This window comes from Microcebus murinus, chromosome 14, assembly GCF_040939455.1.
Source record: "Microcebus murinus isolate Inina chromosome 14, M.murinus_Inina_mat1.0, whole genome shotgun sequence".
NCBI classification, from domain to species: domain Eukaryota; kingdom Metazoa; phylum Chordata; class Mammalia; order Primates; family Cheirogaleidae; genus Microcebus; species Microcebus murinus.
This window is the reverse complement of record NC_134117.1, coordinates 64,352,035-64,379,045: the sequence shown is the minus strand read 5'-3', so window position 1 is coordinate 64,379,045 and position 27,011 is coordinate 64,352,035. Positions and strand designations below refer to the sequence as shown.

Here is a 27,011-nt window from a genome sequence, read left to right as displayed (position 1 = left end):
GTGTGTCCCATTGAGAACCACTGACTTATATGAATGGGGCTTGTCTTTCACCACTCACCAACTGTCAGAAGTAACTTTCTCAAGCTCTGAGTCCCATTTCCCTTTTCTACACACTATGGGCATAAAGTAAGTGTTTGTTGTTAGAATGAAATAAGACAATACTCAGGACTGAACTCTGAGCTTAACTTTTCTCTTGCCCAAATTCCTCTCTAAGGAGCCTGGGGAGTCATGCCTTATAAATGATAAAATCTCATTAAAAATTTTTTTTTTCCATTAACCTGGTATAATGTGGCTTACTTTCCAACCTGACTCTGATATAGCATCACATGACAGATGTCAGATCCCCTTATCTTAACTCAAGCATTCCTTCCTACTGACTCCAAGCTTTTACACAAAGCTTAACTCCTTCAACCAGTTGCCAATTAAAGAATCCCTAAAACCCACCTCTGACTAGTAAGCCTCCTCTTCAAAATGTTCCTCCTTTTCAGGCCAAACCAAAATATACCTTCTCTGTATTAATGTATGATTGCACATGCAGTTTCTGTCTTTCTGAAATGTATAAAACCAAACTGTAATCCAGCCACCTTGGGCTGTGGTCCCCAAGCCGGCAGCCATGGACCCGGTACCAGAACCAGGTTGCTCACCTCTTGCAAGGGAGAGAAGCTTCCTGTGTATTTACCGCCACTGGCTATTGCTCGCACAAGCTACCTCTTATCAGACGAGCTCGGGCATTTAAACCCTAACTTAAACTACTCGTGCAAGGAATCTAGGTTGGATGCTCCTTATGAGAATCTAATGCCTGATGATTTGAGGCGGAGCTGAGGTGGTGATACTAGCACTGGGGAGCAGCTGCAAATACAGATGATCATTAGCAGAGAGATTTGACTGCGCAATATATGTAATGCACTTGAATCATCCTGAAACCATTCTCCCCACCACCTCAGTCAGTGGAAGAATTATTTCCCATGAAACCAGTCCCTGGTGCCAAAAAGGCTGTGGACCGCTGGCCTTGGGTACACTTTCTCAAGACCTCTTGAGATCTCTTGAGACTATGTTCCCAGGACAGCAGTCACTTTTATTGGCTCAGAACAAACCTCTTTAAATACTTTGGTAGCATTTAGTTTTTCTGTCATCAATACATTTTCATTATTTAGCATCATACTATATACCAGTATGTGCCTGGTACATGTTATTTGCTATTACTATTATTACTATTCCATTTATCATTTTTTGTTATTGTTATTATTGACATTGGTATTTCCTCGTAGTTCTTGCCAGAAGTAAAATATATAGACCAACAAAGGAAAAATGCTTCCCCAAATTTTCTTCAATACATGTGCATTTTAATATGCATCCAAAAATTCTTAGCCACATATCAGATTATTAATGACTAAGACTCCCTGCTACTGGCCTCCAACTGCACAGATATCTTAAGAATAGCACTGAAGGAAAGCAAATGTTCTTAAACTTTTCTATTACTTTTTAATGGATTATTGACATCTATTCTTCATCATTATTTTCTCCTAAAACACACAGTATGGAAACTAGCAGTCAAATTTGTATTTGCTTCCCATAATAAAATTATGAGCAAAGGGTATCAACATGTAATTTATCAAAGGGGAAATCTGACTAGAAAGATGTGGACAGAGAATTTATTTCACTCTCAGATAAATAAGTGTAACTTTTTAAAAATGTCATTTCCTACTATTAAATTTGCAAGGGAAATGCTGACAAAAGTATCATAAAAATAAGAATGACCCACATTGCCTTCCAGTGCTAAAATTGACATATGCCTTCAGGAAAGCAATTTGGTCATCCCAATTTAGTCTTGTTAAAGGGACTTGCTCAGGTAGTCCCTTGAGCCCAAGCTGGCAATGCATGGAATGCTATCACTCTACGTACATATTGTCTATTCAATGCACCTTGCTCTCCTTTGCCAACGTCCTTAAATGCCTTCCTCTAATATCAGCTCTCTGTCTGGCCTCTCCATTTCTCCTTAAATACCTCTTTAAAATAATAATCCCTAGGAATGTGTAATCTTAGCTGATCATATCACTTCTCAGAGACAGAATGTCTTCTACATGCTCTTTAGGGGTACCAGAATATTCCACCCTGAAATATTCTTCTTTGGCATGTGGATTATTTTGAACTAAAGACCATTGAGAACCTCCAAATGCAGGAACACCTTTACAAATAGGGCACACATTTTTCCTTTTGTAAATGAAATTTCCATTTGTAGAAATGAAGAGGAAGCTTAACAACTCTTATCAGTAGATAAGACACTTAAATCTGCATAACAATCCTTACTAAACAACTCTTGTTTATACATAATTTTTTTGGTTACTGTCCCATAACTTCTTTCCTCCACACAAAATCCCAACCCCCTTTATTTTAGCCTAAGATGGCTAGAAACCTAGGTTCTAAATACCCTTTAGAGTTCTCTGATACACTCATTTCTCAGTGCTCCCATGTGTTAACATGCATCATGCACATGTTGATAAACTTCTATTTGTTTTTTACTTGTTAATCTATCTTTTGTTACAGAGACCCAGCTGAGAACTAAGAAGGATAGAAGGAAAAATAGTTTTTTCCTCTCCTATACTTTTCTTATACAAAAATGTGATGACTACAAGAAGACACTACCCCCACTCCCTCTCTTGGGTCCCAAAGGAATAATCCAGCCGAGCCCATGCCTTGCTGCCCTGTGCCAATGTATCAACTGTTGGGAAGGGGTGGGCTACAGAGGAGGGAAGAGGGAGAGAAAAATGGAAATAAAATAATATATATACAAGGTTTTTTAGGGGGTTGAGACCCCTACAACTAGTAATTTCTTTCTTGTAATTCCAATACTAATTCCAATCAAATGGGGGAGGGGGAACAAGAGTGAAGAGTTTATTTTTACATTGCCAATAATAGTAAACAATGAGAAAGGACCCAGATGTCTTATCAGGAGGGATGGAGGAGCAAACTGTGAAGTGGTCCCTGTGTGGACCATGATACAATCATGCCACATGAGCTTGCGGAGATGGTAAAACAGATGGAAAATGCTACTGATGGCATGTCAGATGTAAAAGAAGGGCACAAAACTGTGTGTGCCCTGGCCACAGTGCAACCCTGTAAAATGCACAGGAGTGTCGGCAACTCTCTTCTTGAGTTAATTTTTAGACAGGTCCAAATGATTTCATCTACCTCCTTTTCTACCCTACACTAAGACTTGAACAAAGACTAACATAGTTTCGAGAACATCTCAAGGGTGCTTCCCTAGGATGACCCTAGCCACCCTTAAAGTGCTTGCCTAAAAAAAAAAAAAAAAAGAAAAGAGAAGAAAAAGAAAAAAAACAGAAATAAGAAAGAAAGAAAAAGAAAAGAAAGAGCTCAAGGCTACTAAAAGAATTTCAGGGTTGTTCTAGCCATTCTAGCCTACACTAGATGATAGGCCCCTGTCCTCTCTTTACTTAGAGCATTTACTAAAAAACCCTTAAAAATTGTGAATATGTAGCTCATCTCCTACACCCCAAGGATGTCTTTCTCAAGGACCAGAAAGCCATTTTTTGAAATGTAATTATTAGAAGGCATAGGGCCTCTGTCTCCCAGTCTCTGCGGGAGGATAGAATCCTAACTTCAGTAATTTCCAGCTAACTGACACAGCTGGTCTAATACATCAGTGCTGACCAACTCTAATTTTTTACTTCCCTGACTCTGCTCAAGACCCTGCTGCTCCCTTCCCTACTCTCTTATTCTCCCTTTAAAAAGTCCAGGCACCTCTGCACAAATTGATGTTGAGTTCAGTTCATAGGGGACTATCTTTCCTACTGCAATAGTATATTACTGATTAAAATCTGTCCTTATCACTTTAACCAGTGTCCAGCTTTGTTTATCTTGGACAGGACCAGTTGTTAAGGACTCGAAGCCGGCCATCAGTGTGATTGTTTTAGGGTGGTGGGATTATACTCATTAGAAATCATTAGGAAAACCATTTTCTGTGTTTCTGAAAAGAACAATCCCTGCACATTGCCATGAATAAATGTTTAACAAAACTTTCTAGGAAGTGATTCTGATTTATGAATTCTGCATTAAACCATCTAAGTACATCTGTTATGCACATCATAATGGTAACTCTTTGGGTAATGATTTCTTAGAATCACAAATGGTGTATAAATTTCCCAGCGATTTAAGCATTTGAGGGGTGTGAGTATGTCTTGGGTGATTGCCTATTATACTCAAATGCTAGGTTTATACAGTGGCCTTTGTTCCTTCCTTTTGTGTCTCAGAATCTGGAAGTGCAGTCTTGTGTGGGGGCAAAGAATTGCTACCTAAGAGGAATATTTCTGCGTGTATTAGACAGTGTTCGCTTGTCTTTAATTTAGTGTTTTGCAATGTACCTCAGAAATGATTAAAACTGCCTTACAAAGCAGGTAGGAGGAAAAGAGTTTGCATTAACTTCAAGTTCCGGTGTCCCTTTATAAAGCCTGGTGTTAGAAGGACTGACTTTGGGATCATACCTCTCACCTTTGACCCTTCTCACACCCCTTAACTTGGAGTTGCCTGAACATAGCATATATTGGGATCCCATGGTTTTATTCTTTCTGTATGGTCTAGTCCCTTGCTCTTAGCCTTTTGACTCTGATGAACTTTTGATGCCCTTCAACATCAGGTCTGAGCCCGACTCTGCTGTGAGGCGGCGCCCAGGTCTGCACCCATGAGCCTCATTGGCCTCCTCTCGTCCCACCCCTGCTGCAACATAACCGCTGCAGCACACGCACTTCTAGCTCTGGTGGTATCTGTATTTCTTGCTAAGCATAACTTCCCCCGGGGCAAGGAACATTGTATCCCCGATGTCAAATACTATTTCTGGGACAAACTAAGGATTCAATAACTGTTTATGGGACAAACAACTGAAGCTGTTATTGTTACCAGGGATTAACTGACACTAAATATTGTAATTAAGAGCTGAGATTTAACTTCTCTCTCTTTCATCCAATCCGATACATATACACATGCATGTGTGCACACCCCCTCCCCCAGAAATGCAAGATGATTTAATCAAAAATCTGTAAAAATTCTGAAAAATATGCACGGCTGATCCCAGGCTCCCGGCCCCTCTGGACTGGACGCGTTGGGTGGCTGCAGGAGGAGGTGCGGAGACCACAAACTTACGTTTTGCAGCTGGACGTGACTCTTCACCAAGCTTTCTGACTTTGTCATTGTGCTGGACACTTTGAGACTGTAGTTTTTACCATTTTGTGGCACTTTCAGCTGCTCTTGGATTTGTTTAGCTTGTTTCCTGCAGGTATGAATAAATATGTGTATAAATATTTGCATAAATTCATTCTATTCCTACTTTTTGAGGTTTGTACATTCTCAAGATCTATGTTTGTTATTTGCTAGACAAATTCAGTTAACAAAGGGAGTCCTTCTCTCATTTTCAACCCCACCAAGAAATATTTCCAATGTAGAAAGCACCTGGTATCACCCACCACCATGCAGGATTCACACTCAATAGGATTTCAAAGGCAGAAACATAATGTGTTGTCCTGGCCCGCATGGATGCAAGAGGCACCCTAAGTGCTCAGCTGCAAAGAATTGGAAATGCTATGGGGAAGTGACTGGAGGAAAAATTGGGGGCTTGGGTCTAGTGGCCACATAGAACATACTTGTGAAGTTACATTTACATTTGTACAATTAAAATATGTTGAGCTGGCCAGGTGTGGTGGCTCACGTCTGTAATCCTAGCACTCTGGGAGGCCGAGGCGGGCGGATTGCTCAAGGTCAGGAGTTCAAAACCAGCCTGAGTGAGATCCCATCTCTACTAAAAATTAAAAAAAAAAATAATTTGCCAACTAAAAATATATATATACAAAAAATTAGCCGGGCCTGGTGGCGCATGCCTGTAGTCCCAGCTACTAGGGAGGCTGAGGCAGGAGGATTGCTTGAGCCCAGGAGTTTGAGGTTGCTGTGAGCTAGGCTGATGCCACGGCACTCTAGCACGGTCAATAAAAGTGAGACTGTCTCAAAAACAAACAAACAAACAAACAAACAAACAAAAAACCCAAATATGTTGAGCTTAACTACATGACTTGCCTATGTGCTGTAATGTGTATGTTTTCTGTCTTTCATAGTTTAGAAACAGCTCATTTATTGTCACCAACAGTCCAAATAATAAAAATAGTCAACTCTTTAAATAGGTAGCAATTACTGATCAATGTGCCATACATCATTTTAAGTGTTTTACGTGAATCAACTCATCTATTCTTCACAATAATTCTATAGGATGAGGCAATAATATTCTATCCATTTAATAGCTGATAACTGAGGCACAGAGAAGTTAACCCGTTTTCCCAGGGTCACACAGCCAGTAAATGGCAGAGTGTGGATTTTCACCCAGCCAATCTGGCTGTGTACTCTAGATCCTCAACCACCAGGCAGAACTGCAAGCCTCTTGTCCGCAGTCTCACAGTTTCTAAGAGGGAAAGCTGAAATTGCTGTAGTGTTTTGGACTCCAAGTAAAGTGCGTGCACATGTGGAGTGACTGTTGTTTGGGTCATTTGGTGCCTGTATCAGAAGGACAGGACAAACCACCGCCTTATTAGCAGTTCTCTTCCAGAAGCTTCACAGAAATTATATCCATACCAGTGTAAGAGCTGATACCCATAAAAAAACACAAAGCTTTGCAGTGTCAACCTAAATAACAAACAAGGAAGGGGACTCTCTAAAAGAAAATGATATCTATTCAGGAATAGACAGTGCAAGGGAAATACTAATATGAGTGCCATAGTAAACTATGTGTGTACCCCCGGAGAGGCAGAGAAAGCTTCTTAAAATAAAAATAAAAAGGATTGCATAACTGTTTCGAGATAGTCATCCATGGCTACAAGGATCAATAACAAGGGTAGCAGCAGGGCAAGGCTGACAGATATCTTGCTAAGCAGATATCTTTGCAGGAGTACTTTTTTCTGTAAGGTTGTGATGCCCTTTGTTCAACCTTATGGTTTTTGCAGAGTCTTCTGTGATAGTTCTTGTTGTCAGGCATTTGGGCATAAGAACCCTCCTTTATGGCCTTCCCTGGCTCTATTTTTCAGGGTTTTTAACTCAAATGACTCTACTTTGATTCTGACCATTTTCATAGCAGAATCCTCCCCCTGACTTTTGCTTCTCCCCCAGGATGCCTGTCAAGGATAGAGCCATTCTTGGGGTACATGCTCAGTCCTCCCCAGTGAGCTTCCCCACCCTACAGAGCATGGGCTCTTACATCACAGGGACTGGCATTTTAATCCCAGTCTGCCATCCACTAGTTTTGATACCCTAATGATTACCTAAACTTCATTGAGCCTCAGTTTCCTCATCTGTAAATGGATTTCATAAGAACTATCTTTCTTCCCTGGACACTGTGGTGACTACACATGGGGGCACATGCAAAGCGTTCATCTCTTTCCCTTTTTGTCATGAAGGAAGTTCTTTCTTATGACCGGATGCTGCAGAAGAATTAGAACATTGGCCCCAAAATAAAAGACTGAACTAATTGCATCTTCATAAGCAAGTCACCAGCATTTGCCGCAAGATTTGGAAGCTCTGAGCATCATTATCCCTTTTGAATTTACAACACCAGTGTGGTGTATTTCTTTTTGTTCAAATATTTATTTTATCTTTTCAATTATTTGGGGGACTTTATCTCTCGCACTCTCAGTTGCTTTAATCCAGTTGTAATAATCTATGTACTTCCTTACAGCTAATCTGTAGCCTATTGTTAAAAATAAATCTATCATATCAGCATTGTAAGAAGCACATTACAGCCACAAAATTCGATCAGGGATTCATTCATGAAGGAAATGGGAAGTTGGGTGGTTCTAGCTGGATAAATCATCCTGAAGCATTTAGAGGGTACCTGGCACAGAGCAAGGACTCAATTACTCTCCTAAGGATTAAACTGGTAGAAACATTAACTACTTTTTCAATAATCCAATTCAGGGTGCTGGAAATAGAAACTTTTAAAGGAATTTTCCTCATCAAAATATCTAATGACATTTCCTAAATCCTTTTATAATTTGCATTCCTTTTTAGCTTCTTTCACTCAAGTCCTGACTCACTAACATTCCAGAATAAGTGGTCTTTCCTTTCTGAGTCTGCCTCTTCCTCTCTTCCATCCCTTGCCTCAACCATCCTTCTCCTTTCACAAGCACACATTTTTTTGCTCTTTCCTCCAGCAAATAGGAACCAAAGAAATGATCAGCATCTGATTGCAATACCATTAACTCTCTGACAAGGACAGTTGCTCTGGGGAGGACAAGATGCGTGCATTGCACACTGGAACACTGCTAGCCCAGCAACATCAGTGTTGAAACCATAGAGTTCATTGAGTTTTAAGTTTCTCTGGCCCAATGCATTAGAAAGAAATGAGACGCAAATTGTGGAATAGAAGACATCATACACTTGTTGGCAGACCTCATTTGTAGTGTTGCAGATTGGGTCCCTGGGCAAGAGACCCTGAGATAGAGATAGCACACAGGATTTTTATTAGGGTGGGCTCTTGGTATCTACAATTGTGGAAGCAAAGGGTGGAGAAAGAAGCAGGATTGGGCAGAGGGAGAAGTTGGGATGCAATGCAGGCTCAGTGAAGATCTCAGCAACTCCCCAGGGAGCTCTGAAGCTGGCATAGCCTTGCACCCCAAGTTGGTGTAGGTCTTCAGAGCCCCACACTGGCATGTCATTGGCGGTGAGCAATCTTAGAATAGGACATGAGATTGAGAAAGGTGACTCTTCACAACTGTCTGCTGGCAACTGCTGGGACTAAGACCTCCACAGCAGAAGAGGATCACAGCAGTGTATCAGAGTATCTCAATGCCTGCCATTAGGACGCTTTTCTGGAGATTTAAAATCTCTTACTTCAGAGGGTGATAACCTACAGCCAGGGGCAGGCTGTTACCCTGTCTATATTTTACTGGAAACTCTAGTTCTCCTCTATCTTCCTGTGTTTTCCCAGTCGTTACAGTCACTGTCCTAGGTTCATCCTCCTGGGACATCTTTCCTACCCCAATTCTGATTTTAGAGCTGAATCATGTGTTTTCAAAGTTTAATAAGAACTCCTACATGCAGCCTTCTCCTTCTTACCTATATAAGTTGAAAGAAAAGAGAAAATCTAGACTTTATGGTTGCCATGTGAGCAATATCAGCTAGACTTGAAAGGCTCAATTAATAGTTCTAGTAACTATATGTAAGAACACAGTGGTTTATTGAGACTGACGAGGAAAGAATTTCTTTCACTTTGTATTTTATAATTGTTGGGGGTTCAGTTAACTCCGTCAGAAAATCCTCCAAATTCAAGGTGGTGTTCCTTACTTCTGCCTCATCATGTTGCCTGCCCTCACACTTTCCTCAGACGTACAATTCGCCGTGAAATTCCTTCCAACAAAGTCATGCCATAGCAAGGTGACATAGGAATGGGGAAAGGATCAGAGTGGCAGGATCTGAGGGATTATGGGAAGTTGAACGTAAATGACCAAGGGGATGTGAGCTTCGAAGTAAGTCTCAACTCTCTCTGGGCAGGAACTTCACATCCCAGGATACTGAATGGAAATTCAAGTCAGTTTATTTGGATTCCAGTGGCCAGTGATAAATAAGACTTAGAATCCTGGAAGACCTGAAAGGCTTCCAAGCTAAAGTCAACGAAAGTGTATAAATATGAACTACCTTATTTCATGAGTAAGGGGAGGTCAAGGTAGTGTCTGACTACTCTGCTCTCCCCAAAGTTATAGCAAGGACCTAGAGATCCAGAAATTCGTAAAATAAATTTATGCCAGGGTGTTATAAAAAAAACCTATATTGCTTTTAGCAACATAAATTAGGTGTTTGGTGGGGTTGTGAGCTTTCTCTCAAGCAAAGAAAAGTAAAAGAAGACCGAGCCTAAAAATCATACTAAAGGAAGGAAATATACACTTGAGGTCTCTGATGAACAATAAGACTCCACTTGGAAAAAGCTTCCATTTTTATTATTGTTTTATTATTTTTACATTCATGTATTGACTGATAGATTTTCTAAAAAAATAACGATCTGTCCAGGTTGGCAGGCGGAAAGACAGCAGTATTTCCATTGGTGCTCTGCCATCCGCTCAGTCCTCTGAGCCTCCACAATGCATCCGCTGATTCACAGTGTCTCCATCAAACACTCTGCCCCCCGCTGAGCCCCAGGGGATGGTGCGGGTCTCAGAGCCCACTTGTTGCCCAGAGAGTCAGAGACTGACGGCCCTGAAGACAGAAGCCCCTAGTAACCCAGCTGTTCTCTGCTCTCTTGATGACCATAATCAGTCTTTCGTTTAAATGTGGTACAACTACAAATTACGCTCTAAAAATAAGTGATTAACTGCTTCTTCATAGTAATTTGCTTATTGTTAAATACACAATTTCTTTCTCGTCCGCAGCCCTAGTGAGGAGACCCTTCTGTCACCCTGCTGGCTGTGATTACCCCTCTGGTGCTCCAGTCCCGGCTCTTCACTTTGTTGCTACCCAGGCCTGGTGAGGAAAACCAGCGGGCTTAAACGACAGCAAGACTGCATTGAGTATTTACTCTTTCAAACACTGTGCTGTGCCTTTTACAATATTATCCCACTTAATCCTTAACCAAATTCTATGTGATTGATTTTTGTGTGTGTGTTCATATTTCACCACAAAGAAAACTGAGGCTAAGAGACATGATGTAAGTTGCCTAATAACACACAGCAAGTCATTGGCAGCCTAAAGATTTGAATCCAGGTGTGGCTGAGCAGTGCAAAACCCTGGCCGTCCTGCCAGATGCCTCCCTAGAAAACATGAAGTACGAGGGCTGCATGACAGAGGGCAATTCGGAACTCACTCTGAGCAGTTCAGCCATTTAGCAGGAGGACTACGTGAGCCAATGTGGTATAGCGGTTCAGAGCAAGTGATTTAAACTAGCCCTGCTGAGATTCGAAGACCTCATCTATAATTTCCTACTTTGTGGCTTTGAAAAAATAATGTTTTAAAATAAATTCTGATATTAGTTGAAAAATGTGGTAGTAATGCACAAGTCTGTTGCGGGGAATGCAAACTAACACATAAAAAGCCTAGTAAGCCTGGCAAAGAGGAAGTGCTCAAAATTGACAGTTACAACTGTCACAGCCAAGAATTGCCTTGGAAATGCGATAGCTAATGTAATTTGGTACCCTGGATAGGGCCCTGGAATTTAAAAAAATACATTATATAAAAAACTAATTAAATCTGTAAATATGAACTGTATTTAGTAGTATTGTGTCAATATTGTTCCGTTAATTATGACAAATGTACCATAATTATGTAAGACAGTAATATGGGAAGCTTGCATTTGGGATATACAGAAACTCTCTATACTATTTTTGCAGTAATTCTGAATATCTAAAACTATTTTTAAATTGTTTATTAAAAAAATAATAGTTACTAATTCTGGATTCATGCCTGGGTTTCCATTATTTTGGAAAATAATAATCACAGTTCTCTTTAAAAATCAACATACAAAACATATAAGCAGGTATCATAAAGCATATTTGAAAACTGATCCATTTTTAGAAGAGCAAATGGGTAAAAAAATACAGGCCCAACAAAAAGCAATTACACTTTGGCTTGGATTTCAGACAAGCTGTAGAACAAAATCTGTGCCAACTTCTTAAGGCACAAGAAATCATGGAGCTAATGTTTTAATCTGTATTTCTTAAGTACAAATTACATCATTTCCATGAATAAAAATACCTCTATCAGGGTACATTTGGAAAAAACACACACATACATACATACCTACATGTGTGTGTCTATTTATATATATATTTTTTTTATTTTACTTTTTAGTTAATAGTAAAAACCTTCATCTACATAAGGTCTAGTTTCTTGGAGTGGGAACTTTAGGGCATATTCAAAATGTGTATACCAGCTGGTGAACCAAAGTACACTTTTTAGTATTCATGTTTCATATTTGGCCAAAATCTGTGTGAATATAATGTTAAAACAGTATGAAAGGAAAATTGTGATTTTTTTTCTGTATGTTTTTTTCAGAAAAGGCTAGCTAATGCCTGATAATATTTAGGTCCACGGCATTGCCCCATCTGATCCAAAGCTACCAAGCCTTTAATACAGGTACATAATTAACTGGTGCAAAGAACATATAATGTTCAAGATCCCTGAGAGGAATGACCACTGTGTGCATCATGGTGCACAACGTAAACTGTGTACACACATGCATTTACATGTATGCATATGCTTGCACACCCTCACCACAGTCTACAAAAGGTCATAAGTCACTTGCAGATGTTGATGGACCCATTTGCACAAGATTCCTCTCCTTGGAGCAGAGACTGAAAACGTAAAGAAAGACAAAGTGCTTTCTCTGACAAGTAACCTTATAATACTTGAGAGAAATGGTCTTACTTGCTTTTGAAGTAGAATGCTGCACAGAACATGCCCACGATGACAATTCCAAAGATGATACATGAAATTGACAGCACCTGCCTTTGATAAACGTCTTCACTCTCTGTGGATTTGAAAAACAGAATTAGAATGGATGCTAGCAGGGCACAGCAGCAACAATCTTCATCCCTGTACTTCTGAGCTGGTAGGAGTCTTTCAAAGCCAGCTTTTTTGTTTCTGTCATGAATAGGAAAAAATAGGAGGAATTTATTAAGATTCGACTTCTTTGCAACGTTCTAAAGAATAACCAGTTGCTATTTTTTGGTATCTGCATGACTAAATCAGAACTCACACACAGATACTGCAACTGTAACTCTTACTATCGAAACACATTCCGTGACTTTGGGACTTAGTGGGGACATGCACTTTTGAAATTATGATGGCACCCCATTTAATCAGCCAGAGAGACAAATACATGTGCATCTCAATTTTCCTGTGCCAGTGATGTCTTCCAATTTAGTTTTTGTAATGCTGATGCCTTTACTGATTCTGATTTAGTCCTTGACTCTCAGTTTCCTATTCATCCTCCTACTACTATGATTGACGTCACTCATGGGAAAAAAATTCAACATGCATGTGAATATTTTATTCACCCACTCTGTGACCTCCTCAATAATCAATGACCTGGCACAGTAGAACTCAGCCTCTATTACCAAGGTCATATCTTATAGCTTGTCAGAGCAAAAATGACAATAATTCAAAAACAAAGATTTCACTCTTGAGCCACTACCACTTATACTCTTGAATCTTTTTTCTGAAGCATGTTGACAGAAACAGTTCTTCCATCTCATCGAGACCTTTGTATCCATAGAACCCAGCAATTTATCTTTGTTAATTATCCTCCTCTTGTTTTTATTTTTCTGCTCATATGCACAGAGACCATCATCCATTATAGTTATTTACTCTCTTGCAAATATTTCCAGTGCATGCATTAATTCTCTTCTATCCATTTGGCAAAATTGAACCCAAGAAACTGCCTTCTCCATACCTCTACCTTGAGCAGCTTGGAACTGGGAGTGATAACTATAATTATATCTAAACATATGTGGACAATTGATTTTTGACAATGAAGCCAAAGTAATTCAATGGTCAAAGAGTCTTTTCAAAAAATGAAATTGCAACAATGGCATAGCCTTACCCACAAAAATGAACCTTGACCCTACCTCATACCTTATATAAATATAAACACAAAAAGGATAATAGATTTAAATGGAAAATTTCAAACTATTAAGTTAGAAGAAACATAGGAGAAAATTTTAGTACCATGGGTTTGGCAAAGATTTCTTAAGTAAAATATAAAACATACAAACTATAAAATGTTTAAAAATTAATAAAATAGAAGTCATCAATATTAATGGCATTTGATAGTCAAAGACACCATTATGAAAATCAAAAAGCAAAACATGGTCTTGGAAAACATTTATAAAATACATATTCAACAATGGACTTGTATCCACAATACACAAGAATCACTAACAACTCAATAGTAAGCGATCCAATTTAAAAATGGGCAAAATATTTGAGTAGACACTTTCCCAAAGATATATGGATGGCAAATAAGTACCTTAAAAGATGGTCAATGTAATTTTTATTGTGAAATTGCAAGCTAAACTATAATGAACTATAATGAGATATATGGCACTTCCACTAAAATAGCTAAAATTAAAGTCTCCCATAGTAAGTGTTGAAAGGATGTGGATCAGCTAGAACTCTCATGTACTTCTGATGGAAACGTAGAATTATATGTCTACCTGAAAGAATAGCTTCACAGAAAGTTAAACACATACTTACCTTATGATCCAGCCATTCCATTACCCAAGACTAATGAAGACATAATTTCATTGTGTACCCAAATGTTCATAGAAACTTTATTTGCAATAGCAAAAAAACAAGGAAATAAACCAACTGCCCACCAACAGGTGAATGGATAATCAAATTATGGTATATCCATACAATGGAATATTTCTCAACATTAAAAAGAAATGAACTATTGATATAAGCAGCAATATGAAAGGATCTCAGAATAATTATGTTGAGTGCAATAAGTCAGGCAAAAAGTGGGTACATGTTGTATAATTCCAGTTATATAAAATTATAGAAAATAAAGGTTAATATATAGTGACAGGAAGCACAAATGCAGATACTCAGGAATAGGAAGGGAGAGGGTTTTTTTTTCTTGAGGAAAGAAATTAAAAAGTGATATTAGGAAACTTTTCATAGTTATAGATATATTCCTTATTTTAATTACAGTGATGGTTTCACAAGTAAATATTTATGCTAAAAATGTAAAAAAAATATTCATTATAAATTGGTGGTTTGACCTATGACCACTGTAGCTGCAAAAATATTAATCCTGGGGGATTAATGCTGTTATCATGGGAGTGGGCTAGTAATTGCAGGAGTGGGTTAGTTATCACAGGAATTAGCTCCTGATAAAAGGATGAGCCTGACCTGCTTTTCTCTCTAGTGCACCCACGTGCCCTTCCTCCTTTTGTTGTGGGATGACCTTCTCCAGATGTTAGTTCCATGCTCTTGGAATTCCCAGCCCCAAGAACCATAAGCCAAATAAACTTCTTTTTAAATGAATTATCCACTCTATAGTATCTGTTATAGCATCAGAAAATAGACTGATTCAGGGACTTTCCCATCCAACCCTGGCCTCCTCACTGTGATTCTGCACTCATAACGTCTTTCTCACAGGACAAAGTGCCAGGAAGAAAATGGTGAAACCACTTGTTCCCTGGCTTTGCGGGAGACTGCAGAAACACATAGTGATGCACAGATACTCCCACTGTTCATCTTTGTGTGGATTTGTGTGCTGTTCTCATTGCACGTCTGCACTGGTGTGCTGCCTGGCTTTGCATTCTGGACCAGTTTCACTTGGTGCTAATGTCAATACACAGCCAGAGAACCAAGCTGAGAGCTGGGTAATGTATATGAATTTTTCATACTATGACATTCTGGGTTGTTTCCAAAATGCTCGAGAAGGTTCTAGGGCCAGCTGAAATGAGCCCACGACTGGTGATGTTTCTCTACTAATAACATTATTTGCAGTACTTTATTGTTATTAAATCCTTAGGCAAAGGGGTCCCAGACAAAACAAACCTGGATCAAAGCCCAAACTCTAGGACCTATTTTCTTTCTTTCTTTTTTTTTTTTTCTGAGACCACGCACTATATCCTCTCAATAAATATGATTACACATTTTATAGTTCTTTTTCCTGTGGAAGTACATTGGGAACCAATGTTTTAAAAGAACTATCCTCTCTTCTCTTTCTTCTTAGGCTTTATTTTCATTTCAATGTCTTTATTCAGGCTAGAGTATTAGGAAACAGAAAGTAAACCTAGAAAAAAATTACATTATCTACATTTCTGGGTAAGTAGAGAGGTACAATCATGTGCCCTGTGGCCTGCTTTAATATTTTAAATTTGGAAATATTCCAATTACAGGGATACAGAATGTGTCACCAAGACATTGTTTGGGCATATTGTTATCTTACAAAATGTCATTATTTCCATCCCTACATTTGTTAGCTCATTAAATTTTCCAATTGAACTTGGAAACAAATAAATAGTTGTTCCAACTCTAAAAAATTCCATTTCACTTAATTGTTGTGAGTTGGTGACTGCCATGGAATAAGCATGACTTTCATATGATAATCTACTCCACCCTGCCTCTGCCTACAAAAAGAATTATGAAGGAGGATAACAAAAAGAACATGATGGAGGATAAAACCCACTAAAACACAAAGAAAACGACTGTACCCACTAAACTGAAGGATTTCCACGTAAAATCCACGTGGTGTGTTTCTTCTAATTTGAAGCTGGCCAAATGTAGCCAGAGGAAATGCAAAAAATCAATTTTGAGTTTAAATCAAGAGTGAAATTAAAACTGCAAAGACTACAAGTGAATTTATAGACCCAGGCATAGTTACAATGACAGTCCTGTCAATGCACTTGATTCATAGAATGTTATACAAGAACCAGCATGAAGCAAAGGCCTGAGAGTCTGGCAATGTTGGATTTCACTCCAATTTTGGCTACTTTTAAAATGAGTGACCAGAAATATATTACTTTACCTGTATAAACCTCAATCCCCTCACCTAAGTAAAGGCAATGCTATATCACTTATGTTTATTTTTATAATTATATCAAATGAGTTTTCTTAAATATATAACATATAGTAAGTAATTCAATAAATTCTAGTTTAATAATTCAATAAATTCTACCTCCATGTGGGCAGGCACCATCCTATGTGCTGGGAGCCCGGGCAGAAGAAAAACAGAGAAAAGGCAAATATGTTGATTTATCTGCTAGAGCTGGGATATACTCTCTCTCCTATCCTTGGACAGCTCCATGCTTCCCAGCCTTGGGACTCCATGAATAATACCAGTGACTTCCATATTCTCACCTCTTGTCCTCTCAGTCTGAGTGGTCCACCATCTGCTTCCTTGGTTCAGAGGCTGTGAACTTAGATTGGGCCATGCTGCCAGCATCCCAGAGTCTCCAGTTGGCAAAGGGCCTGTTGTGGGACTTTTAAGCCTCCATAGTCCCATGAGCCAATTCCCCTACTAAACCCTCTCTCATCTGTCTCTAGCTATATATTCCATTGGCTATGTCTCTCTGGAGAACCCTAATCAATACATCATGAACCTATAATATTTGCCTTATAAAACATTCTTTCTAGGTACATGATGGATAGAAGCTTGCATTCAAGAGTAGAAATACACTTATGCTTTTGAACACTTCATTTATTTCATTAATGATTTTTTAAGGTATTGCCATGAGGATTGCAGAGCTTCCTATGATTTGGGTCCAAGAAGAGCTTAACAAAATGGTGAAAGAAATTGCCAGTGAGCTTGCTTAGGAACAGGTAAAAGGTCATTATGAATCAGTATCATATAATCAAAAGTGTGAGGAACTAGAGTTAGGCAGACCTATTTTAAATTTTGGTTTTGTCGTTGTTCAACCACAAGACTTTGGGAGAAGTTACTTAACCTCTGGGCACTTTACTTTTTCATCTACCAAACAGGAACACTAATATCTGTGTTCAAGGCCCTGCATCTGGTATTCCACATGTGACCAGTATGGTGTTTGGCATATAGAAGCTGCTCAATAAGTATTTTTTCCTTAAAAAATATTTTATAGGAAGGAGCACATTTTATATTCCTTCTAGAAGACAATAGCCAACACCCCCTGAAAACCGTGAAGCTTTTTCAAGAAGGATATTAGAAAACTTTAGTGAAAATAGAAACTTTTCTAAGTTAAAGGTAAGAGAAAGAGTCACAAAAGATAGAAGTTGCAGAAAAATCTTCCAAGTTCCCTGAAGGCAATAGGGGTTTGTTAATTATGTAGCTCGATTCTCTTTTCCTTCCAGTCTCCTCCTTCAGGGGACCCCACCTCTGGGGCCACTACAGAGTCTTCTTGCTAGTTCTCTCTGCCCACAGCAGAGAATACTTGCTACTGATCCTACCAGCTCTGCCGTTTGGCCATTTTTCTCTAAACAAGGAATATTCAAAAGATATTCAGCGCTTGTATCTCCTCTAAGTGTCCCTCCTGCTGGGAGAAATGGAATTTTTTTTAGTGGCAATGTTATACAGACATCATGGGTTAAGGATGAAAGGAAAAGAAGAAGCAGACATAGGCCCTCCCACCATAGGCATAATAATCCAGTAGGGAAGATAGCTCTTAATTAAATAAACATAAAAGTAAATATAGAATGCCGACTGTGCTGTATAACGAGGGGGTGTATAATGCTACAAAGGCATATAATATAGGATATCAAGCTGTTCATAGAGACTAGGGATCAGAGATATGAAATATAAGATTAGGAGCCAATTGAAAGAGATGGGGACGGGGAGAGTGGTCCAGGAAGAGAAAACAATGTGTGCAAAGGCCCTGTGGTAGGAGATAAAATGACATGTTCAGGAATCTGGACAGTAAACAGCTTAGCAGAGTAACACAGAGGCAAGGGGGGTGAAGTATACAATGGACATGTCAACGAACAACAGCAGGAAGTTACTGAAGGTTTGAAAGGAGAAGAGTGTGATGTGATAATATTTACATTTCTATTTTCTATAATGTGGGAAAAAGATTAGAAGGGATAAATTAATGTAGAATCCAAGTAGGAGCCTATTACATCAGCTCAGGTAAAGCATGATGGATGTTTGAACAACAGTAGTAACAACCATGGTGAAGAGTGAAGTAACTAGAGGTAAAAATTAGTTAAGGTGAAAATGCTTAAGAGACTAGATGGTGATGTTGTAAACTAAGCATATATTGGAGGAGGATCAAACTTGGAAGGGAAGATAATAAACTCAGTTTTAGAAACACTGAATTTGAAGAGCCTATAAAGTATCTAAGTGAATGGCTCATGCCTGTAATCTTAGCACTCTGGGAGGCTGAGGCAGGAGGATTGCTTGAGGTCAGGAGTTCAAGACCAGCCTGAACAAGCTCGAGACCCCGTCTCTCCTAAAAATAGAAAAAATTAGCTGGGCATGGTGGTGTGCACCTGTAGCCCCAGCTACTCAGGAGGCTGAGGCAGAAGGATCATTTGAGCCCAGGAGTTTAAGGTTGCTGTGAGCTAGGTTGACACCACGGCACTCTAGCCCGGGCATCAGAGTGAGACTGCCTCAAAAAAAAAAAAAAAAAAAAAAAATCCAAGTGGAGTTATCAAATAGATATTTAAATATGTAGATCTTGCTAAGAGGAGTTGCCAAGAATGTTAATGTTTAGGGGATACGTGTGTACTGAAACCAAGTATGTTAATGAGATAGCCCCAGAAAATACTCTGTATTACTTTTGAGGTAATAAGAGAAGAACCCTTAGGATAGAGCTTTGAGGGACTCCAACATTTCATGGAAGGGTAGAGCAGGATCCTGCAAAGAAGATAGAAAAGGAGCAGGCAACTAGGCAAGGAAAAAAAGGAAAAAACAAAACCCAACAACAAAACAAGACAGTATAGGGGAAAATAACATAAATAGTTTTTCTAGAGTTAACAGGCTTTCAAATGCTTTTTTGAGAGACTAAGTAAGATAAAGTCCTTTGATTTAGTGGCATGGAGGTCACTATAAAATCTGCATGAGCTCTTTTGGTGGCATCAGAGTGTGGCTCTCTATAACTGCCTGGGTCCTCGGTTAGGTATATTTCATGCACTGCAAGGCACTTTGTCCAAAGCTATCTGTCTTTTCCCACTTCACCTGGATATAGAATCTAGAATTTCAGGCTAACTCCAGAAGGCAGTGAACGCCTTGCTTGTAACTAGAGTCTACTGTGAACTTCAATGTAGGGCAGTTGTGAGGATTGAATAAGTTGCAGTAACTGAGAGTAACTATTAAATATTAGGCTGAAATATATACAGTTGCCATGGGAGGAGCAGCAAAAAGTGTCTGAACATTGGCAACTTAATTTGGTTCTATCTAATAAAAACTAACTTTTTTCAGTATATGAATTGTCAACATGTTTGCATTCTATTTTTTAAAAGTCCAGATAGATTGTGAAGTCATTTTGGAGGGAAAAGCCAATCTTGGGTTAAATAAGAATCAGCAAAGGATTTTTAGTGTCTCCCAGCTCCTCCCCTGGTAGTTTGCATTTTCTGTTATATATACAGGACTCGCTCACCTATGGTTATATAAACACATTTCATATTGTAAAGGTTGGAACTAGGGGAGGTAACATTATGGTGAAATTTCAGCAATTGACATTAGAGCAGTAGAGAAAATCCTTTGGTCAGGTGGCCTGGCCTGGGACGTTCCCTCCCCCTTAGTCCACCTCTCCCAGGGAGCACTGTGTTGGCGGTTGGGTACACCTGGCTTCAAACACCAGCTGCAACTGTTCTTATCTTCTCTTATCTATTGTCCTTACCAATAAAATATTATATACTTTACATATTTGTTTAGAGATTAAATAGGCAAGCGCGAAAATAAGACGCCTAGGGTAACACATGGCATATAACTGATGCACAAAATGCCAATGTTCCTTTTTCTCCTGAAGCCACTGTTCAAGTCCAAAAGGGCCTTTACAATGCTCTACTCCTTTATGCAAAACCAGCCTTAGCCACAGGCGATGACTTGCTAACTCCGGGCCTCTTAGCCATGCCGAGAATTTATTTTTATGCATTTTTTTTTTTTTTACTCATGATTACTTGTACTTCTACTCTTAGTAAAACTGCATTTTTCAACTAGTGGATTTGAATTTCCTTCCCAGACATTTTGGAGCATGTAATGTAAAGCAGTCCTCCTTGGGGTATGAGCTCTGTCTCACATACTGTCCCTCACAGATAAACAAGTATGTGATGTGTGTAGTATTTCCCCCATTTTCTTGGTAAGGACAATGGATAAGACAGGATAAGAACAGTTGCACTGGTGTTTCAACACAGGTATGCACAAAACCACCCCAGTGCTCCAGAGTGAGATGAATCCACGGGAAGCAAACGGCTCAGGCCAGGCCACCTGACAAAATGGTTTTCTCCACTATTCTAATGTCAGTTCCTGAAATTTCACCATGATGTCATCTCCTCTAGTTTCACATTCTCCTTCACTTCTCCCTTAAGGAAGATAAGAGTGCGTCTTGTCCTTGGAGACACAGAATCCTTGGAAAGCTTGGGTAGAGTGATTTGCTTAAGTGGGCAGCTATAAGTTCAAATCCTGATATGTAACATGGCCTGAGGGGAATTCTTTTGGAAACCACAACAGTCTTTAGAATTCTAGAATTCTCTCCACAAAAACTTGTTAAGCTATACTACAAAAATAAATAAATAAATAAATACATAAGTTACCAAAAGAAAATCACGGCTGCAGTTCTACTGTACCATTCCCCTCTGGAGCTCTCTATGGTAAAGACAGAAGCACGAGTGACCATCCTGGAGCATGAGCCCTGTATGTGTGAGGAAACGGGAGATGTTCTAAAAGGCACCTCCAGATCCCCTCCAGGTATGGGACCACAGGATTCTGCTGCCTTGTGAGAACATTTCCTTTTTACCACCAGTTTTAATTACACCTATAAGACACTGAGCTCAAGTATGATTTTCATAAATGTGCTGGTCTCATTTATGTAGTGTGAGGTTTAAGCACACACACACACACACACAGACACACACACACACATGCATCTGTAAGTCACATATGTGAGCAAAGGCCTCTCCACTGGGACAACTGCATACTTGACATACGCAAATCAGATCCTATGTGGTGTTACTAGGTATCAAAATGAAAACATGACCACTCTGATAGTCATTACAAAAGCCAACCTAACAATACCTCCTTCTTATCCAAGTATTCACTATCTGAGGCCCTGCAGTTAAGACTCTACGTGGAGAAGCAAAAGTCATCATAATATCACAATACTCAATAATGAACTCACCATTTACGAAATTAGTCTTCATTCCAGTATTCTTCCCTGCCTAATTCTAGTATTTACGTCTATTCGTCAAGTCAACCTTCTAATCTGTGTATGTTATTCTCTCCCTAATGGTTGGACTCTGATTTTTTGTCCTCATTTTAACTGGATTAAATTTAAGTGGATTTAATCCAGTATTAATTATTCTTAGATAAAAAGGACCTCCTAAGTTTTGTTTTTAAATATCAACAAATGCTGGAGATAGATTCAAATATTAGGAGCTTATAAGAAATTAAAAATGAACCTTGATCAGGAAAGGAATGAAAGGAAGGAGAAAAATATTCAGAATATGTGGGAACCAGGATTTGCCTTTGTTAACTTCAAGACAAAAATAAAGAGTTCAATGGCCTATAAATGCATTAAATATGTATTTCATCCAGGTAAAAGAAATCCTAAAGGCAAATGAAAGAGATCTTCACTTTAAGATCGATGAGACCAAACACACACGGGCAGGGTGGGGCACTGAGAGAATGTATGTCAAGGGTATCAGGAAGATGGAGACGTTCCCTGCCCCTTGCTACGACTAACCCTGAGAATGCTTCCAGCCCAGTCACCCAAGTGCAGAGCAGAACAGCAGAGACCAGTAGGAGGTCACGAAATGCTTCATGTCTTTTTTTTTCCCAGTTAATTTTGTGCTTTATTTTTTTCATTCTCCATACAATAGTGGTTTTATAACACTGAATACAGTCTAATATATACCATTAAAACAAAACTTCCACCTTATGAAAGAACAGCAAAAATACATTGGCAAGGATAGTGCATTTATAAAATACATCAGAATAATGAAACCAAATGATCACACAATAATCTTCACATTTGACATAGCAGCCTAAGAGAGCCACTAAATGCCAAGATCTTTGGCAAGTGATTCATACATGTAAGCAATGACATGGGTCAATCATAACATTTCTGAAATGATAACTCTTTATCAGTCAAACAAAAAATAAATCAGCAAGAGTAATGAAATATGAAGATGAAATTTAAAATGCGCTGAACAGAAACCATCTTTAATAATAGGAAGAACACTGAATTAGGAAGTAGTGCATTTGGGTTCTTGTCTTTGCCCCTGGATGAATGATCTTGGGCAAGTCATCTAAGCTATGAATCCTTCATTTTTAACATGAAAGAGTCAGCTGGATGGTTCACTAAGGTCTTTCCAGGTTTAACTTTCCATGATTCTAAAATCTTTGATGCTCATTCATTTTTGCATTATAAAATGAAATCTCTAACAATACTGACTTGGCAGGTGGGTGGAGTCTAGCTCTGCCCACACAAGTCTGCTTAAACAGTTCTTTCTGAGCTCCAGGACAGCCTGATCCTCTAAGTAACAAAAATGATAACAGTCTTCGGGAGGCAAAGCGCTAGTTCTCCACCTGCCTCAAATTCAAGATAGCATTAAAGAGTTCAAAGTCATGAGTACCAGAAGACAAGTAATAATGAAAGAACTACAAGGAAAATCCACAACATCCTCTTTGGTAAAATAACACATTTCACCATTCACTGATTTACTAACAGAAGAAGGTACATGCATATAGTATTAGGTTATTTAGTGTGAAATGTCCAATTTCCCTAAGTACTAAGTTTGACAGCTGATATCTCTGACATTTATTTCTCTTTGACACTTTTTGTTTTATTTTTATTGTGAGGGGTACATCCTCAGTATTTCAAACACATGTTTTGACTTATGATTATCCTTCACATTTTTTTAAGAGCAATTTTTGTGAAACCACAAGTAAGTCAAAAATTCATGTTATTTTCCAATATGAGTTCCATCATGGAACCAATGTAGCACAGACACCTCTTTTATACTGTTTTATTTCTACCTAGAAGCCCTCTCCCGTTCTTTACCATCAATTCCCAATATTACGGATTGACCTTTGTCCCCCAAAAGATGTTGAAGCACTAATCCCAGTACTTGTAAATATGACCTAATTTGTATACAGGGTCTGCTATGGTGTGAATGTTTGTGCCCCCCACCCCAATCATGCTAGGATCTAATAGCCAATGGAATAGTATTAAGAGATGGGGCCTTAGGGAACGATTAAGTTGTGAATGTTCTACCCTCATGAAAGAGATTAACACCCTTATGAAAGGAGCTCAAGAAAACTCCAATGTTTCTCCCACTCTGAGGACACAGTAGGAAGGTGCCATCAAAGAAGCAGAGAATGAGCCTTCCCCAAATACCCAGCTTTCTTGTACTTTGATCTGGAACATCTCCATCTCCAGAACTCTGACAAATAACTTTCTGTTGTTTGTGAATGACACAGTCTAGGGTATTTTGTTATTATACACCTCCCAATGGAGCAAGTTGGGTCTTTGTAGAAGTTAAGGCAAAGTCATTAGAGTGGACCCTAATCCAATATCACTGTGTCCTTGTCAAAAGGGGACATTTGGACATAGAGATAGACACCCCCTCACCTCCCCCAGGGAAAACACCATGTAAAGATGAGAGCAGTGATCGGGGCAATGCTTCTACAAGCGAAGGAACACCAACGATCGCCAGCAAATCACCAGCAGCTAGAGAATCGGCATGGAACAGATACTCCTTCACAGCCCCCGGAAGGAATGAACCCTGCCAACACCTTGACCTTGAATTCTAGCCCCAGGACTGTAAGACAATAGAATTCTGTTGGTTAAGCCACCAATGTGTGGCACTTTGTTACAGCTTCCCTAGCAAGCAAATATGCCCACCAATTCCTAAAAAACTCAGAGTAAATACTATCAAATCTTAAAATTTTTCACAAGTTTCCCTTCTACATCCCTTTGGCACCTTTTCCATAATGGCATGGTCTTACACCAAAAATACATATATCTGTTTCTCAGAAGCCCTTCAAGGGCGAGAATATTATCCTTATTTCTGGACAGCTGCACCTGGCTAATGCTGGCTTTGCCCTGGGTAAGTACTCCATAGGCCTTTGGTGGACTCAACAGCGCTGGGTAGCTTGGCTAAGGACATTTACCAGTGGGTCGTCTACCTGGGGGAGTCATGCAAAAAGGCAACAATTTCCTGGAGAGGGAGGAGGATTCCATTTACATCAGGGATTCACTCCGTTGCTCTTTGCAGTCGACTGTGGAAGGATACCTTTTAAAATATTTTGAAAAAGTAAAATAATTACTTTACAATAAAATGTTGACACTCTATATTTTGTCTCCATGCAAAATGCTTTTTAGATGTGCACTATACATTAAATTAGACACTGAAGGGGAAATACCAGTTTAAATGCATAACACACTTATTCTCAACCTATAATTTCCTTTTCTTCCCCCCCATCCCCCACCAAATATAAACCTTCCCCATAATAATCCCTTATCTCCTTCCCTTCTTCCTTTCCCAAACAGTACCGCTCTGGCTGACTGCGCATAAGTGATTGAAATAAGACACATTTTGAAAAGCAGTGAAAAGTCCTCAGTCTTCTTATTCATATGTCTAACATGTAGTGGCTTTCCAAGTGTTATTTCTTCCACAAATTATAAGTAAAAGGCACACTGCATCAAAATAAATCTGTTGGTGAGTTCTCAATGTTGAGGTAAAACCAGTCTGCGGCTTCCGAAAACCCCTTTAGTCCTGAACCTGGGATAACTGTCACCCAATCCTTACTGTCAACCCCAGGTTTTATCACTTAGGATTCACTGTTCATTGGCAAAGTCACATTCTAAGGCCAAAGTATGTGATTTGGATTGATAAAATTCCATCTTCTTGGCAACAAGGTGAACCTGATTTAGCGATTTATAGGAATCTTCTAGCTTTGACCTATTTTGATAGAGTGGGAAGTCGAACCTCCTACAAGCTATTCAACCTCACCTCACAGGAAAACATTCAGGCTCAAGGCAACACACAGCCCTCTCCCGACTGGTGTAGTGGATTGCTGCCTTCCTCAGCCAAGTGAGATGTACGCTGCAAGAATCTAACTCCTTGGCCCCAGGTATTAGTGGTGATCCAGCCATATCTATAAATAAATAGCATTAGCAAAATCAGCTCTCTGCACAGCTGCTCAGGCTGAGAGCCTTGTGCCTATTTGCACTTCTCTGGTGCATGTTATAACTGTCCCTCAGAGGCTACCCTGAGTCAGGTGGTGTCAGAGAGCATACAGCAGGCTATTACATAAAACACCTAGAGAGCTTCTCAAACACACGGAGGCTGAACCCCACCCCAAAGCAGGAGATCTGAATCTCCTCCAGCACTGGGACTCTGGATCTGTCTGTATTTGTCCATATCTACCTAAGGCAGCTACGGTCGAGAACCTCTGGTCCGAAAGTAGAGAGAGCATCCAGTCTGGACCACCACGGTCCAATAAAAATGTAATGCAAACCACACATATAATTTAAGTTTCCTAAACTTGCTAGTAGATACAGTAAAACAAGAAAGAAATAAGTAAATACATAATAAAAAAGAAGTTCACTCTAATATAAATTTTATTTGACCCAACATATCTAAAATAATATCAGCTCAACATGAATGACTATGAAGTATTTTACATTTTTTGTACTAAGCCTTTGGAATCCAGTGTGTATATCAGACTCTCAGATCATTTCAGGCTAGCCGTGTTTCACGTGCTCAGCTATCACATTAGTAGTTACCATATTGATAATGCAGGCTGAGAGTCAGATGGCATAGATCTGTTTCCTCCCTGACTATTTATCTGACTTTGGACAATTTTATTTAACCTGTCTGTGAACAAGTAATGCTGCTCATAATACCCTCCTTCGTGGGTCATCAGAAGATTAAATGAAAAGCTTTGTATACTGCATTTACTGAGTACGGTGGTGTCTGGCTCATTTTAGGTGTTTATAAAATGTAATTGGTTTCTATCACATCATTTTTGCTATTATTTTAATGTATCATGATAGGATTTGCTAAGAAAATTCATTGTGAAAACTGGATATGAGAGATAACATTTAATTTTTTTTTCTTTTGCATAGCACTGTTTTAAATTTCATAATATTAAGGGGGTACAAATGTTTCAGGTTATAGGAATCATTTTTGTAATGCTCGAGTCCTGACCATAGGTGTGTCTGTCACCCAAATAGTGTTCATAGTACCCATTAGGTTGGTTTCTCCCCCCCCCTTTTCCCTCCTCCCCCTGGTTGCTTTCCACTGAGTTTTACTTCCCTCTGTGCACATGTGCTCATCGGTTAGTTCCAATTTTATACTGAGTACCTGTGATAACATTTAAA

At 39.2% G+C, this 27,011-nt stretch overlaps 1 protein-coding gene across 7 annotated transcripts in view; it reads right to left on the bottom strand.

Moving 5' to 3' along the window:
* Window positions 1-27,011, bottom strand: part of NRG3 (neuregulin 3) — a 1,059,991-nt gene that overhangs the window by 39,546 nt on the left and 993,434 nt on the right. For all 7 annotated transcript variants that reach the window (XM_012764721.3, XM_012764724.3, XM_076010185.1 and 4 more), the window contains exons 5-6: window positions 12,403-12,505; window positions 5,158-5,284 (exon numbers count right to left, since the gene is read on the bottom strand). In XM_012764721.3, coding sequence (XP_012620175.1) covers window positions 5,158-5,284; window positions 12,403-12,505 — 230 coding nt within the window. The remainder of the gene's footprint in view (window positions 1-5,157; window positions 5,285-12,402; window positions 12,506-27,011) is intronic.